This window comes from Rattus norvegicus, chromosome 19, assembly GCF_036323735.1.
Source record: "Rattus norvegicus strain BN/NHsdMcwi chromosome 19, GRCr8, whole genome shotgun sequence".
In the NCBI taxonomy this organism is placed as follows: Eukaryota; Metazoa; Chordata; class Mammalia; order Rodentia; family Muridae; genus Rattus; species Rattus norvegicus.
The window spans coordinates 68,829,319-68,848,526 of record NC_086037.1 but is presented as its reverse complement, the minus strand read 5'-3'; the positions used below and the strand labels follow the sequence as shown (position 1 = coordinate 68,848,526).

At 46.4% G+C, this 19,208-nt stretch overlaps 1 protein-coding gene across 2 annotated transcripts in view; it reads left to right on the top strand.

Annotated features, from left to right (window-relative positions):
- The first annotated feature begins 9,834 nt into the window (after nt 1–9,834).
- The window catches only part of Nup133 (nucleoporin 133), a 49,628-nt gene continuing 40,254 nt past the window's right edge, over nt 9,835–19,208 (top strand). Inside the window, exons 1-5 of one of the 2 annotated variants that reach the window (NM_001400955.1) lie at nt 9,835–10,115; nt 12,280–12,398; nt 15,097–15,200; nt 16,913–17,020; nt 18,957–19,091. In NM_001400955.1, the coding sequence (NP_001387884.1) occupies nt 9,937–10,115; nt 12,280–12,398; nt 15,097–15,200; nt 16,913–17,020; nt 18,957–19,091 (645 nt within the window). In that variant the 5' untranslated portion in view covers nt 9,835–9,936. Of the gene's footprint in view, nt 10,116–12,279; nt 12,399–14,976; nt 15,201–16,912; nt 17,021–18,956; nt 19,092–19,208 lie in introns of those variants that run through there. The other variant, XM_008772671.4, reaches the window with a different exon arrangement.

Genomic DNA, 19,208 nt, shown 5'->3' with positions numbered 1-19,208 from the left:
CTGTACACGCTACATCTGGTGCTCTGGTAAATGCCACGCTTTAGACGAACACTTGGGTCACACGTACGTCGCACCCATCGAGGGAGACAGCTTCTGTTAAGTTGTGAACTGGTTGTCACTTGTCTTAGCCTCTCTTTGCTATAACAGCAAGACAAAGGCAACTTCGGGGAGAAAATTCCTTACTGTTCCTGAGGGATTTGGTTCCTCCTAGCTGGGAGGACACTGCCCAGGGTCAGGGGACAGCGGAGTGGCCCTCCTCACCTTTCAGTGATCCTGTTGTCAGGCTATCTGACCCTAGAGCTCCAGAGTATTGTCTTGTCTATGCATGCTACATGCTTGGCTTTTATTTCGGTGTGTTTTTGTTTTTCTTTTTTTTTTTTTTTTGATTTTTAATATATACAGGTGCTTTGTCTGCCTGTATGCCTGCAGACCAGAAGAAGGCATCAGACTGTGAGCGTCCATGGGTTCTGGGAATTGGACCTCTGGAAGAGCAGCCAGCGTTCTTAATTGCTGAGACATCTCTCCAACCCCTTATTTGAGGTTTTTAAAAATATTTTTTATGTGTCTGTGAGTTTATGCCATACCTCTGCAAGCCAGACACAGTTACGCACATCTTTAATCCCGGCCATGAGGAGGCAGAGGCAGGTGGATCTCTGGAGGCAGGATTTCTCTGTGTAGCTCTGGCTGTCCTGGAACTCGCATTGTAGACCAGACTGGCCTCAAACTCAGGAGATCCACTGCCTCCTAGTCAGCTGTTGTAGACAATCTGAAGCAGCCCATATCCCACACCTGGGTTAAATTGAAGCCATTCCTATAACATCTCTGTGTTTAAAGAAGCCAAAATTCTCCTACAGTCCACTTTGCAAAAAACTAAAGTCTCGGGTACCATTGCCAGGTTTTCCTAGATTGGAGGGCTTCCTTCTCTCATCCTTAGGGTACGGATGACTCCTCTTCCTTGTGTGCATTTGTGTGTGTTTGCTTACTATATTTACTTCTGATGTGCCTAACAACTTTGTGTCCATAACGGTCTCTCAGGTAACTGCATTTTGGGTTTTGTTTGTTGGTATTTTAAGATGGGTGTCTCCTGTAGCCCCAGATGGCTTTGAACAGCGTCTGGTCCTGCAGAGGTTACAGGTAGCTCTTCTAAATGTCTTTACTGGGGTGAGGGGGCATGTTTGAGACAAGGATTCAGAAAGATTCATCTGACTCTGTCTCTTAAGTGCTAGCATTAAAAGGGTGCATTTCCACACCCAGCTATTACTAAATAAGAAGAAAGGGCGACTTTGATATCTTTGTGATCAGCTTGACAAGTACGCAATTAAAGCTGTCTTTGCCAAAAAAAGGGGAATGGTTAAGTAAACACCGGCTGAATAAGTTTTAGGTGGGAAGGCAGGATGCCTGTGATCTTACATCCCTAAGATCACACTTAGGCTTTTGTTATCTTGTGTTTTCTTCCAGCTGAGAGAAGTTAACAGCTTTGTCTTGTTCTGCAGCTGCCTTTACGTCCTACAGAGCCCAGAACATTTCCTCTCTGCTTCTGATTTACAGGGCGTGTAGTAGGAGGTGGACAGAGTGATGTCTGAAGAAGTTTGGTGGGGTCAGCTTTGTTCTTGTACCTTCAGGACCAGGAGTTGTTCAAAGCCACCTTGAGCTCCACAAGACCTTGTCTCAAACACCAAAAATAGTAAACCACAATCACTCGAGAAACCACTGTGGACACAGAATAGGTAGAGCAGAAGATTAGGTTTGCTGACCACCCCTTGTATAAACCTCTGCAGGGCTGGAGTGGCTTTTCAGCATCTGTGAGCAGAAAATTCCTCACTTGGAGATGTTGAAATAGTGAGAATTAGGTAATACTACATTGATGGGTGTGGGGAAAAAAGGAAAAACCATAAAGGCAAGCTTAAGGAAAACATACACTCTAAAAGAAAATCACTGCTGGGTGTAGTGGCATACACCTTCAATCCCAGCCACTTGGGAAGTAGAGGCAGGCAGATCTCTTGAGTTGGAGGCCAACCTGGTCAACAAAGTGAATTGCAGGACAGGCAAAGCTACATAGTGAGATCTTGTCTCAAAAATAAATAACAGGGGGAGGGGAAGGGGGCTGGAGAGATGGCTCATCAGTTAAGAGCACTGACTGCTCTTCCAGAGGTCCTGACTTCAATTCCCAGCAACTACATGGTGGTTCCCAATCATCTGTAATGAGATCTAATGCCCTCTTCCTGTGTTCTCTGGGGACAGCTACAGTGTACTTATATATAATAAATGAATAAATAAAATAAATAACGAAATCAAGTGTGTGAGGAACTGGAGAGAAGGCTTGGTGGTTTAGAGTACATAACACTTTTGCAGAGGATCTGAGTCCAATTCTCAGCACCCATACTAGGTGGCTCACAACCCCCCTGTAACTAGCTTCAGAGCCCAATGCCCTCTTTCTGGCTTTCTGAGCTCTTAGCGTTTGTTTGTTTGTCAGTAAAAGTCAAAATTGCCCCCAAGGAACTCGATGCCTCTATCAGCAGCAGCAGGAAGAAGTCTACGGATCTCGAAGTCCCCTTTCCAAACCTCTAGCCTTCTTTCTTTCCTACCTAGTGTTGGGGGGTTGGTGGAAATAGGAACCTATAAAGTAGCCACAAGTCCAGCTACAGTGGAGTACAAGCGGGATGCAATTAAAGAACTGAAAAGGAAAGGTCACCCGCGAAGTTAAGTCACAAGCGACCTCACAAGTTCAGCAAGTAAGGCAGTTATCAGCCCTGAATGTTTATGAACTCGAGTACAGCCTCGGGTTTACCTTAGTTTGAAAGACCCCCGAAGGGAGCCCCCCACTCAAGTCTCGGGAAAGACGCGCACCCAGTAGGACACAGACACCGACCTGCTGTAATCACATGAGGAAGATTTATTGTAAGCGAGATGAAACGAGAGCTCAGGCCAGCATGCTGGGGTCGAGACTCATACGCCACACAGGGAGTAGAGGAGTTCGACCCCGACCTGAATTTTCACAGAGCTTATAAAGGAAAAAACCACAAACCAGGGGGATCAAGAGGGAGGGAGGAGGGGAATTCCAAAACCATAAACTGCCCATACATTTAGGTCATATGCTAGTCATGTGTAACACTAGGCAACACACCCAGGACTTTGTGACATTTTACAGGGCCATTGGACCATTGTGGCCGGAGGCTATGGGTCATTGTGGCTGTTCCAGGAAACTTTTCATGCAAGAATGTTCCGGGAACCATTGTACAGCAAGGGAGGGGTGAAAAGTTCATGTTCTCACAGACCCTACTTCTTCTTTTTGGGTAGCTAGGCGGCTTATTATTAATTTTTAATCCTTCATTCCCCACTTCTTCTTTTTTTGTTAATAGTTCTAATCCTAGAACTTCATGGAGAACTCAGCTTCATCTAGCATAACAGCTTGGTATTGTAGTCTTAACATGAGGATTCTAACCTGGACACTATCCAAGCCTATCCACCAAGGTCATGACTAGCTTTTAGAACTTCTAAGCTTATATGGACTGTGATCCCTGAGGCACAGTCCCAAGAAGTGTTAAGAGTACTAACATATGCAATGTTACATCATTTGTAATGGAAATCAAGCCTATCCCACACCTATCTTGATAGAACCCAGGACAAACATGACTGAATTTCCCTCTAGGTCCCAGCTCTCAGCCCCAACAGCTAGTACATGGCTGGTGAGGGCTGAGAATTGACAGCTGTCAGGGTGGTCAGCAGCACCAGGTACGGTCCTTTCCAGCGAGGCTCGAGTGTCTGGACTCAGTGTAGCTGCAACCTGGAACTGATGGGATGTCTCAGGGGTCTCCGGGGCATAGGCTGCTGTCAGCCGTGAGCAGATTTCTTTCTGTATCACCTGTAGGTCTTTTAGCCTGGCACACAAATCATTATTACTATGGCACTATGACATGTTGGTTCAGTAACATCATCTAATACAGTCAGGGGGGCTGAGGCCCCATATAAGATCTCAAAGGGGGTAAGGCTGAATCTGGAAGGGGTATTTCTTGCTCTGAAGAGAGCAAGAGGGAAGGAGTGTCACCCAGTCTGTGCCAGTCTCCATGGTTAATTTGGTCAGGGTCTCTTTTAGAGTTCTATTTATTTACCCTACCTGTCCTGAACTTTGAGGTCTGTAAATACAATGTAATTTCCAATCGACCTCTAAATACTTGGCCACACCCTGGCTTACCTTGGCAACAAAAGTAGGGCCGTTGTCTGACCAGATTACCTTGGGCATTCCAAATCGGAGGAAGATTTCTTCCAGTATCTTCTTGATGATTGCAGAGGCCGTCTCTTGTTTGGTGAGGAAAGCTTCTATCTATTCCTGAAAAAGTATCTACAAGCACTAGGAGATACTTGTGATTATATTTTTCTGGTTTTATCTCAGTGAAGTTCACTTCGACTTTTCACCAAACTCTCTAGGTCTCTTTGCCCTGTTTGCTTGCTAAGCATTCACTTATTGACATACCTTATACTTTCTACTGCCTCTCTGGCTAAAATCTTAAAGTCTATTACATACACTTAACTACTTGGACAAACTTTTTATCTCCTAAATGAGTCCATTTCTGTATTTGGCAAAGTGAGTCTTTTCTTTGTTCTCTGGGGAGTATAGCTTTCCCCTCAAGTGTGCCATTGTCTTTTTTTTTTTTTTCGTTTAAGCAATTTGGGCCTTTTCTTCTGTTTTACATTCTAAGTGAGGCCATCCCTTAGTCCGATCCTAGTTCTCAGTGGCTGTCTCTTGCAGGCCTTCAACCAGGATAGGCTCCTGCATAGCCATTTCCCGAGCCACTTTATCTGCTTTGTTACTGCCCAATGCCACTGAATCTCTTCCCTCCTGATATCCTGAGCAATGAATAGTACTCACAGTTGTTGGCTTCACCAGGGCATCCAAGAGATGGCAAAGGCATCTGCAGTGCTGATGTACTGGGGGGGGGGTAGAGGTTCAGCCATCCCAGATGACATTGTGTTGTCCACCATGGCAGCACCCACCTATCTCTGACCTTCATGAAGAGAACTGTTCCCGTCTGTGGACAAGGTAGCCTCGGCTTTCAGCAGGGGTCAATCAGCCAGTCGCAGAGGTCTTTCCTCCACCCATGGGCTTCTGCCAGTGCTTGACACTCGTGCTGTGGTGGCTCCAGGTCAGGATTGGGCAGCAAGGTGACCAGATTGCCCCCAACAGGTGGAGAATCTAGTCCATGGCAGCTGACCAGTGGTCCCATCTTTTGGGACACTCTATTCAAAGGCAGAACATCAGCCACTCTATCACAGTTTAAGTCCTGGATTGGGTGATAATTGTTAGTGCCCGGTTGGCAGGAGTGATGTGTTCCAGGCAGATCAGGACTAAGTCACACATCTCCCAGCATCAGGTACTGGTGCACTGAGACAGGTCTTAAGCTCCACATACACAGTCTGTAGATATGCATACACATGGCCTCACCCAGCCATTTCAGCCCACGCAAGCCATTTTGGAGAGCAATTTTCTCATGAGCAAGGGATAGGGGCAGTCAGGGATGACTATGAACTAGTGGGTTACCCGGCCCACGCCAAGGTCCACTGTTCTTCGGGCAGTCCATAAGTATTGTTTGTTGCCAGTAGCCCCTTGCACTCAAGGTCTTTGGATATTGGCCCACTGGGGGGCATAGGAGCACAGAGCATTGGGTCCCTGCATCCACACTTCCCTTCTATCTCTGTACATAGCCAGCACTCTAGGACCAAGAGGCTCTCCAGTGTCCTCTCTTGTTCTTTCTGGGGCAGTCCCTGACCCAGTGTCTTTTTTTTTTTGCATTAGGCACACTGATCTTTAGCCAGGAATTCTCTTCTGTTGCCAGGTACTGTCTTCCTAGGTTCCCTAACTACTGTGGCCAGTATATGTTCCTCTCTTGTCTTTTATCTCTCTTTAGCTCTCTAGCTTCCTCTTCTTTTAGTCTCTTTTCTTCCCTAGCTTCCTGCACTCTTTACCTCTTTCTTTCTTTCTTTCTTTCTTTCTTTTCTGTCTCTCTGCATCTTCTTCTACAGCTATTAGGTGCTGTCCACTTTTCTGCACAGACCCTGAACCATGCATCAACTTATTTTCTCTGCAACTTACAATAACTCTCTCAGCGACTTAGCTTAACCCTTCAAGTTTCTGTAACTTTCTCTTCATATCTTTTCCTTATCTTAGCCAGATTGGTGGGGCACTTTCCAGCCCCTCAGAGACCCACCCTTGGAGCCTGGCCGCAGACCTGGCACTCCCTACCTTCAGGCGTATGAAGAGAGCAGGCAGAAGTGAGGGCCTTCTATGCGTGTTGGAACCCTCTTTTTTTTTTTTTTCTGGCCTCTAGTAGGATTCCGTCTTTCCTCGGTGGTAAAGAAGACCTGTAACAGTTACTAACAAGCATATCAAATGGGATGGTGAGAAAACAAGAGAATCTTGAGAATAGAGTCTACCGAAGAGGGCAAACAGCATTTAGTCACACAGCTAAACCAGGAGGCCTTTCTTGGAACAAAAAGGCCATTGTCAGTGTCAGCTCCGTGGCTTTGCCTCTCAAGAGAACCAGCCTCCAAATGACACTAGGCTTCTAGTAACAACTAATAACAAAAGGATGGAGAGATGGTTAGAACCTGGGTGCTAGATGCCAGGGGGCTGATAAAAGAATTGTAACCAGTTCACCTGGGGCTATCAGGACCTCAGTAGTAGCCCTTTACCAAACTGTCTCACTGGGTTTAAAGGGGCCAAGGAAAAGAAAACATTAATCCTGACCTTGGCCACCTCCAAGTAATTTAGTGCTGGAGACTGACTCCTCCCTTGGAATAAAGACAGCAGATAAGGCAGGCTTCCTTAAAGAACTTCTCTAAATGAGTGCTCTCCTACTGTGAGCAAAGGTCAGAAATTCCTTTCCTATTCTTGTTTTCCTTATAGCCCCACCTAGCTCTCAGCCTTTTTAGATTATTCTTCCTGTAGCATTTCTAACGCAGCCTGTCCCTTTTTTTTTTTTAGCCTGTTAACAGCATTTTTGATCTTTTAGGCAGTTATGCACTAAGTGTCATACCGGCTGAAACTCCGCCTTTAAGATTCTTTGCTCCCAAGCAAAATTTAAATCCTTTTCCAGCTTATCTCAGCTGTCCACCATGAGATTCCCAGAGATCGCGAATCAAGGTGTAGTAATTCACTAAGAAATCTCTCTATAGTGTTTCTTTTTACCTTAAGCCTTTTCCTTTTAAACAGCTCCTGAAGAGCCAGAAAAATTGGGTGAGACTTGAGAAGTCCCCATGCTCGCTGCAGCAGCTCCGCAGCTAATTTCGCTCCCCTCTACTGTGTGCTGCGAGCACAGATAAAACACTATTTTAAAAATTAACTTTGGCTATCAACCAACACACCGCCACTAGAGCGGGGTCCATAAGATTAAGTTTCTTACTCACTAAGCATTAAGGGGACCAAGTAAAACTCTTCAACGAACAAAGCAAACAGTTTCATGATTTCAAACACAGTCGTCAGTCCAAGATTTTAAACACGGTCGTCAGTCCAAATTCAAACACGAAAAGAAGTCAAAAAGACACTGGACAATACCACAGAAAACAATCCAGACAAACAAGACCAAGACAAAGCATCCTATAACCAATTTCCACAGATGCCTGGTACCTTCAGTACCTGGCCCAAACTGCAGCTTAACCTTAGCTGCTTCTGGGATACCAAACACAGAAACAGAATACAGACAACAGACACTAACACATCTAAGCACACTTGTCCGTGCCTATACTTAAATAGGCAGCCGAACGCGACCTCCAAAGTCAAGTCACAGTCAGATCTTTTTGACTGTCCGTTGCCGGGTCCTCCCGACAAAATTCGGCTCGTGGAACGTTTCTCACGCGTCCCAGAGCCAGGACCCAACAAAGGCTGACTCGTGGAACGTCTCTCACGAGTCCCAGAGCCTGCGCGATTGGGGCGTCCCCCGGTGCGCTTTCTAAAAAGGAAAAAAAGAAAGAAAAAGACTATTCGGAGTAGGAATCCTTCATCTACTCACAGGCGCCATTTCGGGGTGGGGAACCTTCTTCCACCCGTGCACAGGGCAGGAATCCTCCTTCTGCCCAGACAGTGCACTCTCAAGCTAGCTTTCTACAGGGCGGGAATCCTTCTTCCACCCGTGCACAGGGCAGGAAACCTTCTTCTGCCCAGACAGTGCACTAAGACCTTAAACCGGTACCGAAAAACACAGACTACAGGACTTAATTCACACACACTCACACACACGAGCACAAACAAAAGAGAAAAAAGAAAACAAAACCGACGTCGACTTCGTGTCGACCAGAGGCACTGAAACTGATCGGCAGGTCGCAGACCTTGCCTAACAAACCGGTCGTCAAGGAGTAAAGTCTCCTCTGGACCTATCAGATGGGGTTCACCAGGCGTCCCTGGTCCCCCCTTGAGTCCTCCTGGGACGTCTCCCAGGGCGAACGGACAGTGGGTACCTGGACACGTCTATCCCTATCCACCCCGCTCTCCTTCCTGGAGCGCGGTCTCACTGAGCGTCCGCAAAACCGAAACAGCGATCGCACCAGATTCCCAGACAGAACATAGACACAGACCCAGACACAGCGCTGAGATAAAACAGAGAATCTTACCTCCAAGTGGGTCTAGGACCCCTGGGTGGTCGCGCAGATCCCGGACGAGCCCCCAAATGAAAGACCCCGAAGGGAGCCCCCCACTCAAGTCTCGGGAAAGACGCGCACCCAGTAGGACACAGACACCGACCTGCTGTAATCACACGAGGAAGATTTATTGTAAGCGAGATGAAACGAGAGCTCAGGCCAGCATGCTGGGGTCGAGACTCATACGCCACACAGGGAGTAGAGGAGTTCGACCCCGACCTGAATTTTCACAGAGCTTATAAAGGAAAAAACCACAAACCAGGGGGATCAAGAGGGAGGGAGGAGGGGAATTCCAAAACCATAAACTGCCCATACATTTAGGTCATATGCTAGTCATGTGTAACACTAGGCAACACACCCAGGACTTTGTGACATTTTACAGGGCCATTGGACCATTGTGGCCGGAGGCTATGGGTCATTGTGGCTGTTCCAGGAAACTTTTCATGCAAGAATGTTCCGGGAACCATTGTACAGCAAGGGAGGGGTGAAAAGTTCATGTTCTCACAGACCCTACTTCTTCTTTTTGGGTAGCTAGGCGGCTTATTATTAATTTTTAATCCTTCAAGTTCACTGTTTGGTAATGTGGGGAGTAGAATGGAGATAACATCCCCGTCCACACATTGCGTCCTTGCAAAACAGCCGCAGAGGACTAACAGAGCTGTGTGTATGCCTGCTATAGGTCTTCTACAAGGTTCTAGGACTTCAGGGGCAGGGGTGAGAGTGAACATGTCTGGGACTTGGGGGGCCACAGTCATCTCCGAATCTCGGCAGTAGACCAGACCCATCAAAGTGCAAGCTGTGCTTGGAAAGCAAAGAGCTGCAGCCCATAGCAGAGCCCGGACATGCGGACGAAGGATAAGCCTGAACCAATCTGAATTAGGTTGGGAAAAGCTGTGAGCGCACCACCGCCTCACACAGAGCGCGACTCCTCAGCTCCGCCCACGAGCGCCTCCTTCCCCAGTCCGCGCTGGTCGCAGAGGGTCAACTCCAGCCTGAGAACTGCACTTCTCAAGCTCAGTCCCGGGAACTCATGCCACTTCGCGAAACAAGGTTCAGGATTCAAACTCGCTTGCCCCGCCCCACTGGTGCTGGGTGTGACGTCACATGAGCGCTTCCAGTTCGGACCCGGCCCTGCCTCTCGGCGCCGAGCTTTGGCGTCATCGCCACGCGCCTTCCTTCCCCATTTGTTGAGCGCCCTGTCTTTACATCATCTCTAGGCGCCTTCCCGCCCCTCTGGTGTTCAAGCACCCGGCGCGCGAGGTCCTCGCTTTTAGCCCGCGAGTGCAGCTTCCTCCACACTCTGCAGATATGTTTCCAGGCGTCTCCTCTCCGCGAACCCCGGGACCAGGGACCCGACGGGGTCCGCTAGTCGGAATCGGGCCCTCGACCACGCCTAGAGCGAGCAGGAGGGGCCTGTCTCTGGGATCTGCGGTTAGCTCGCCTGTGCTGTTCTCGCCGGTAGGCCGGCGCAGCTCAGTGAGCTCTAGGTAAGTGCGGGTTCGGTGACCAGCAGGCTCAGCTCCAAAACGGGCAGATGGAACCAGGCAGCAGGGTAAGTTGCCGCAGAGTTGGAAAGTACTCCTGGTCATCCTTGCATATTATTGACGCTGTTTAACGGTGGCCCTCGTTTTGCAGGTCAGTTGCGGGCAGCTGTTTAAAGTTGTGGTTTGAAACTGTGGCATTTGACATCAGTAACTCATTTGGTCTGGTCTGATCTTTTTATGATCTAGTGTAGAAGTGCAGCCCGGAACTCGGTCCTGCCCACTCTTGGACAGGCCATGCTATGTACCCTAGTCTGACTTTGCTCAGTCCTCTTTTCAGCTACTGACATTTCAAGCATGCAGGAGCTTGTCTGGCTACCATAATTTTATTTAACAGTTCCACCTTTATGTCAGGATCTCAGCATCCTTACCATAGTCTCAGGATTCGTTATACAGATCTGACTCATGGTAAGAACCTACAAACCCTGACAAAAATGTTTTCTCGGTGCCTAACAAATGCTATTACTATGTACTAGTCGACAATTAAAGGACTTTGGGCCACAAAATGTGACGTTGTGACTAGGTTATATAAAATCACTTTTTACGAGAGACAGTGTGTGTGTGCTTCACTAAAGCCGCAGGTGTGCTGCCCAATCACATGTCTAGTAGAATCGTTTCCCTCCTCCATGTTATTAATACAAAAATTCAGAATCAGGTTACCTTTGTTCGAGAGGATTTCTTCTGTTCTTTCAAAAGTGAATTTCTGGGATGGAAAGATGGCTCTGGGGTTAAGAGCAAGGAACTGAGTTCTCTTTCCAGCCCCCATGTTAGATGGCTGACATCCATCTGTAATTCCAGCTACAAGACAGTTCCAATGCTCTGGCTTCTAGGCACCTGTTCTTGGGTGTGCGATCTCTCATCTCTCTCTCTCTCTCTCTCTCTCTCTCTCTCTCTCTCTCTCTCTCTCGGGTGTGCGATCTCTCATCTCTCTCTCTCTCTCTCACACACACACACACACACACACTTTAAGTGAATTTCTTCTGCATGAGAACAGGGAATACTGAGTCTGACTGAGACTTATGGTGAAAATGTAGGACTCTGCAAGTCTTGTGATAATTCAGAGAGTAACTGTGATGCTGAGTGGGCACAAGGAACCCTTTATTTGCTTGTGTTTTTTTGAGACAGGGTTCTATGTAGACCAGTCTAACTTCAAACATCACAGAGATCTGCCTGTGATCTCTGTGCCTGGCTTTGACTTTCATTGTTTGAGAAGAATCCTTCACAGCACTGACCTCAGAGGCAGAGGTGTGCACACTCCAAATTACTGAACTCATATGGTTCAGGCATGGTGGCTAGTTTTTTTTGTTTTTTGTTTTTTGTTTTTTTTTGTTTTTTTTTTTTTTTTTTTGTGGACACAAACTAGAATCATCTGAGTAGAGGGGAGTTCAATTGAGAACCCCCCAACCCCCACCCTAGAGATGGCTCAGTGGTTAAGAGCAGAGCACTGGCTGCTCTTCCAGAGGTACTGAGTTCAATTCCCAGCAACTGCATGATGGCTCACAACTGTCTGTAATGGGATCTGATGCCTTCTCTGGTGTGTTAGCAACAGCTTACTCGTGTACATAAAATAAATAAATCTTTAAAGAAAGAAAATGTCCCCACATGCTTGCCTTTGGGGATGATTTTCTTTATTGGTGATTGATATAGAAGGGCCTGACCCACTGAGCAGTGCCATCCATTGGCAAGTAGCCCTGGAGTATATAAGGAAGCAAACTGAGCAAACCAGGAAAGACCATTCCTCCATGGCCCTGCCTCAGTTCCTGCTTTGGGCGACTTCCTGCCGTGACATCCCTCAGTGATGGGCAGTGACCTGGAAATATGAAATAAATTCCTTCCTCCTCAAGTTGCTTTGCTCATGGTCTGTATCACAGCAATGGGAAGCAAAATAAGACAGTTCCGTGAGTTCTACTGTACAGTACAGTCAGGCTGGTGTCTTTCACCGTTACACCTCATTAGAGGTAGACAGTTCCGTGAGTTCTACTGTACAGTACAGTCAGGCTGGTGTCTTTCACCGTTACACCTCATCAGAGGTAGCTGGAATAGGTGTGTAAAGGCAAGGATAATGGGGAATTTTTGGTGACAGGTGATCCAACATGGTCTCTTTCTTTAGAGGAACGCCTACTCGGATATTCCCCTACCACTCCATATCAGAGTCTGTGAACTATGACGTGAGAGTGTTTGGATCATCGCTCCCTGTTAAGATCATGGAAGCCCTGGCGATGGCTGAGGGTAGGTGTTGTCTTTTCATTTGTCCCCATATTGGTCAATAACCAGGTCACATGTGATAACACTTTGGCTTTGTCTGGTAGAGAAGTAGGCAGCCTGCTGAGTTCTCCTCATCCCTAAGACACTGGTCTGTGAAGCTGAGTGAATCTTTCTAACACAGTTACACCAGTGATTCTAAGAACGATGTGTGTACTTCAGTCCCTTATATCCCCAACTTTTGAGTTGATTAGATATAGGGAATTTAGCTATAGAATCATCCAAAGTGCAGTACCTTGCGTTGTTAGATTAAATAGTGTTTTAGAGTCAAGTTCTGCCTCCAGTTCTGGGTTCTGAGTGCTGTGTAGTGTCCCATAAGTCATGTGACAGGCCTATGGGGTTTCGTGTCCTACAAGTCATGTGGTAGACTCATTGGGTTGTTATTAAGTCAGTATTGGGTTATTATCATATCTTTAAAGCCTCTGCTGGCATAAAGATGATGCAAGAGTTGGGAGGCGTCAATCACAGGGAAAGAAGAGAGAAACAGGGAAGGGCAGACCAAGATGCCATCATGTCAGCCCAAGTCGCTTCATTAACAGGTCTACTGGACCTTTGCATTTTTCTAGAACGATGTTTGGCAAACTACAGGTTGTGACTGAAATGGCTTCGGTGGTCATGACAAGCATTGAAGGGAGACAAAGTTTTAGAATGCATCTTAGCATTTTTTAAAAACTGTATTTTATGTATGTGAGTATACATGTGCCTGTCTTCAGACACACCAGAAGAGGGCATCAATCCCATTACAGATGGTTGTGAGCCACCATGTGGGCACTGGGAATTGAACTCAGGACCTCTGGAAGAGCAGTCAGTGCTCTTAACCACTGAGCCATCTCTCAGCATTTTAACTTAAAACTTTTATATTTGTGTGTGTCACATCACTCAAGGTCTGTTCAGTCCCAGCATGTTGGGGTCAGAGGGCAGCTCTCAGATCATGAAGCCTGAGCTGTGGGCACTTACCCACTGAGTAGCCGAGGATAAAATGTCCTGTTGTAAAGGACCGTTTACTGTCCCTCAGCTTAGCCACCCTGGCTGCCAGTCCTTAGGCTTTTGGTATGGTGATGCTCACACTGCTACTCTCTGCCCTGTGTCCTCCTCCACCTGCCTTCCCCCACTTCATTCTCTTTTTGTCACCCTGAAATGTTTAATTCTTACTGAGTTTAAATCTCTGACCATACTTCTGGGTCATGCCATGTCTGTGTTTAAACAGTACGTAGCCTCCCTCTAGGGATTCAGGAGGGAATCCCAAGAAGTTGAGAGCTACAGACAAGAGCAGTGTAGACTTGAAGAACTTGTCTACATTGCAGGTCTGACCACATCTAATGTTGGGTCAGACCTGCATGGGGTGGGGGCTGAACACTCCTGCACAGGGGCTCCAGGTCAGCAGAAAGTCCTGCACAGCTCGGGCATGTTTACACAGTTAGCATGTTCCTTTCCAGTGCTGTGTGCTTTGCACTGCCACCTTGTCTAAAAGCAAAGAGCAAAGCTCAAATAAGATTCTCAAGGCTGTGAACACATTTATGAAGGCTCACCCCCACTCCCTAGACACAGTGGTAAATTGACTTACTTTTTCCCATAGTAAACAATGCTCTTGTGTTTCCTTATGATGAAATGATTTACCATATCTTTAAGGAGCTCTATTTGAACATTATATTCTTTTGGAGGAATGTGGTAATTTCTTTGAAAATAGTTGTTAATAAGAGGGTTATTGTTTGGTTTATCAAATTATAAGTGATTCTTACAGAAGTAAAATTGTCTCTGGTTTTTGAGGGTTAGACCCGACTGACTTCAAACTCAAAAGAGATCCACCTGCCTCTACGTCCAGAGTGCTGGAATTAAAGGCATGTGCTACCATGCCTAGCTAAGATTCTTTATAATAGGGCTGGAGAGATGGCTCAGTGGTTAACTGCACTGACTCCTTTTCCAGAAGTCCTGAGTTCAATTCCCAGCAACCACATGGTGGCTCACAACCATCTGTAATGGGATCTGATGCCCTCTTCTGTATGTGAAGATAGTGACAGTGTACTCATATATATAAAATAAATCTTAAAAAAAATTAAGAAAAAAATATTCTTTGTAACAAAAATTAAAGAGTATTAAACATATACTCTAATAATTTTTGCCTTTGGATATATTTCTAACAGTAATTATCAGAACTAAATAACTCATTTTTGATAGATTAATCTTAAATATTTGGAAGTTATGTGACTTGCATTTTTAAATTAATTTTAATAATATATTATGATAATTGCCTCTGTGTATGCCTAAGTATATATGTGTACCATGTGTGATTATGAACCTGTGGGTGTCAGAAGGGTCGATTGGCTCCTCTAGAACTAGAGTTATAGGTGGCTGTATGTCACTGTGTAGATGCTGGTACTAGAACTGGAGTCATAGGTGGCTGTGTGTCACTGTGTAGATGCTGGTACTAGAACTGGAGTCATAGGTGGCTGTGTGTCACTGTGTAGATGCTGGTACTAGAACTGGAGTCATAGGTGGCTGTGTGTCACTGTGTAGATGCTGGTAACCAAACCCTGGTCCTCTGCAGGAGCCGTAATGCAGCTTCCTGTCTTGGTGACTAATGTGGTAAAAAGATGTTGCTATAAGGAGATGAAACGACTTTTTCGTGGTCTGGATATGGGGTGAACTGTGTGCCTTATCCCCTCAGCTGACGACCAGCTCTCTGTCCACGTCGATGAAGGTGGGTGGGCCTGCCTAGTATGCAAAGAGAAGCTCCTCGTTTGGAAGATTGCTATGTCCCCTGTGACTAAGGTAATAGCCCTTCAGATACCCAGTCGGGAAAGGGATCCCAGCTGGCTCTTTATTTGCACCTTTATTCTTTGAAGTTTATGAGGACAGCCAGTCAGTCTGTGCAAGCATTGAGAATTCAGGATATGGGAGCTTGTGAGATGGCTTAGTGGTGAAGAGTTCTAGAGGTTCTGAGTTTAATTCCCAACAACTACGCAGTGGCTCACCATCTGTAAGGGGATCTGATGTCCTCTTCTGGCCTGTGAGTGTACGTGCAGCAGAGCAGGCATACAGTGAGAAGGGAGGGAGGAAGGAAGGAAGGAAGGAAGGAAGGAAGGAAGGAAGGATAGAAGAAAGAAAGAAAATTAAAGAAAACCACCAGATTTTTAAGTAAATAAAAAAGCAGGATAATTAAATACTGAATGTACATCTATAGTGTGTTGCAAAATCTTCTCTTTTAATATTTTATTTTTATTGATATCTTTAGTTTTTTTTTTTTTTTTTTCCTTCTCCAAAGACCCATTGATTACAGGTCAAAAGAAATGAACATGCACTTGAGACACTACTGTCTCTGAGCTCTGGGCTATTGTTGTAGAAAATTTTGATTCCAGTCCAGGGTTTCTACCCTGCCTTTGGCCATTGAGTTCCTGGATAAAAGACACACAACCTTTATATTTAGAACAAGCCTTAATCAGCACGAGAGCTGGGCAGATGTCTGCCCTCCGTGGTATTAAAAATCTATTTTCCTATTGATAACACCAAGTTATAATTTATTGCACTTCATCTGGCCTGCTCTGAACTCCAGTTGGTGGCCCTCAGGGCCACGTTTCCGTGAGCTCACCTAGCCATGGTGGCGTCTCCTCTCATTTATCCTTTCACACTGTTCTCTGATGCTACAAGCTGCTCAGTGCTCTCTTCCTTGCAGTTGAGGTTCTTCTGAAGGATCAGCTCTGTCTGTTAACTGAGTGCTTTCTACGTTTTAGTGAAAGCCCAGCACCACGTTTGAGAGGGTGCTTTCAACCTTGGAGACCTTGGTGTAATTTCTCTATGGCTATAATAGTTTTACAAGTCAAATAAATTATTACCTCAGCTAGCAAAGTTTTGCTGGAAACCTGGCCACTTCCCCTAGCCCAGTGGTTCTCAACCTGTGGGTCATGACCCTATAGGGGTCTCATATCAGATATTTACATTATGATTTTTTTTTAAAGATTTATCTATTTATTATATATAAGTACACTGTAGCTGTCTTCAGACACACCAGAAGAGGGCATCAGATCTCTTTACAGATGGTTGTAAGCCACCATGTGGTTGCTGGGAATTGAACTCATGACCTCTGGAAGAGCAGTCGGGTGCTCTTAACCACTGAGCCATCTCTCCAGTCCCTACATTATGATTTCTAACAACAGCAAAATCGCAGTTTTGAAGTAGCAATGAAATAAGTTCATGGTTGGGGGTCACTGCAACATGAGGAACTGCCTTAAAGGATCACAGCATTAGGAAGGCTGAGAACCACTTGTACAATAGAACCTTTGGCCTGGCACAAGCACAGGCTAGTTCATATAGAAGTCCAGTTTAGTATCCCTGGCTTTGTTGTTGGTCAGAAAGAGCTGAGAATAGAAAGGCTATTGTGGGATAGTGTTCAGGATGGACTCATGGAGTCTGCAGAGGATCAGAGGAGCCTGCATGAACACCCTGGCTGGAATGTAAAGGGTTTGCTCTCTGTGTTTGCCTTGCAGTTGTCTGTTTGCAAAGACCTCCAGCTGCCCCCTAGCGATTTCCACTGGAGTGCTGATTTGGTGGCACTGTCTTATGCTGCAACCTCAGGTGAAGTACATTCTGTTCAGGTATGTGCGTAAAGATGATGAAGGGGCTTTCGAGGTGGCTCAGTGGTTAAGAGCCTGTGTGGCTCATGCACAGGGGATAAGCTCAGTGCTCAGCACCCACTTTGGGTGATTCATGGTTGCTGGTAACTCCAGTTCTAGGGGACCCAACAATCCTTTCTGACCTCTGTAGACCCCTGCAAGCGGTGAGCATACAGACAAGCAGGCGTGCGTGCACACACATATTTTTAAAAAACATTCTGGAAAAGGTGATCGAGAGGCTGGTGTGGAGGTGCACACTTTTAATCCCACCCCTGGGAGGCAGAGTCAGGTGGCTGTAGGAGGACAGAGCCAGCCTGGTCTCTGTCAAACTCCAGTGAGCTCAAACTAGACAAGGTGAGGCCTTGTCTCAAACAAACAATACTCTTTGTAAAATGAGAATATGAAACAGCAAGGTACAGACTGAGGACATACTCATAAATCCAATTTAAAGACAGAGATAACCCAGAGGTTAAGAGCACTTGTTGCTCCTGCAGAGGAACCCAGTTTAATTCCCAGCAGCCATATGGTGGCTCACAACTATCTGTAACTCCAGTTCCAGGAATCAGATGCATTCTTATTTCAGCAGGCACCAAACACACACACACACACACACACACACACACACACACACACAAACACAAACACACAACACTCATACACATAAAATACCCAAGTCAAAGAAAAAGGAGAAAGAAAAAAGATCAGAGTCTTCAGTAGACACAACTGTACCAGAGAGTAAGCTCGGCACATAAGCCCGTGAGGAGCTGCTTGGCATCGACAGCCACTGGAGCGGTGCAGACAGACAGCACGGGGGAGCAGTACAGACAGCTATAGAATGGCTGCTGAGACTCCGGTGCACACTCCTACTCTTGCTTCCCAGTTTCATTCCCTCCCCCCACCAGCCCCCCTTTTGAGTCAGGGTCTCTCTGGGTAGCCCTGGCTGTCCTGGGTGCAGCCCTGGCTGTCCTGGGTGCAGTCCTGGCTGTCCTGGACTCACTCTGTAGACCAGGCTGGCCTCCCACTCACAGAGATCACCTGCTCTGCTCCCAGGGCTGGGGTCTGTAACCTAGCTTTAGTCTCCCGTCTCCCTGCTCCCTCTCCCCACTTAGCCCCTCCCACCCTCAGATCACATGTGTTTATTGCCAACCTCATTGCTCACAATACCGATTTTTTTTCTCCTTATTTGTTTCCTGGCCTCTGTGCACACTCTCTGCCACATAAATAAAAATAGGTAAGAAAAGCTAATATGTGAGAGCAAACAAAATGTCTTTCTAAGCCTAGATATCTCAGTTAATAGAAGATTTCTAACTATCTATCTACCTGCAAACCTTATAGTTTTGTTTGAGAAATGGAAACGTAACACAAAGGTCACTTGTCTTACAGCAGTTTTATTTGCAGCTCTGGAGCTGGGAGTGACCTGTGGGTCCTTTCTTAGGTAAACCTCAGGGAAAACAGGTGGAGAAGCAGATTGCAGTTTAGTCTGTTTGTTCTCTGGTGTTCTCAAAGTGCAGAGATGGAAACTGGGTCCAGATAAAACAGGGAAGCGCGGCCGCCAGGGTCACATAAGGAGTGGGTGACAGACCTGCCGTGTGTCCTTACGATGGGCACTCACACCGTCTGCACACGGGAGACTCACGTGCCTGACCAGAGGAGACGGGCAGTTTTGCTGTTGCTTGGTCTGTTAAGGATTTTGATGGGCATGGTGTACACAGCTGTAATCCTAATCCTTGAGATGCAGAGACAGGCAGCTCTCTGAGAGTTCAGGGCTAGCCAGGACTACACAGTGAGACCGTCTCTAAAATAAACAATTCTATAAAATAATAAAATTAAACATTAATTCTTGTTTTCATCAGTGTCTTAGGCACCTGCTTGTAAAGCCTTCTTGTATTGTTGCTGATGACTGTGGTTTTATTTCAAGGCTGTTTCTGTCATGGTTGCTACCAAAGAGGGGTCCATCCGCTACTGGCCCAGCCTTGCCAGGGAAGACACCTACTCAGACACCTCTGTGGATTTGGGAGGCGAGAAGGTGTGCAGGTTCCTGACAGCAGTGCAGGTGCGTATGGGGAGAACTGCAATGTGGACTAGTAGGAAGGTCTGAAGCTGGAAATGTGGGTTCTGAACTGCTGTGGGGACCTGGGAGGCATTAGAGACAGGCAAGGAAAGAAGGTGG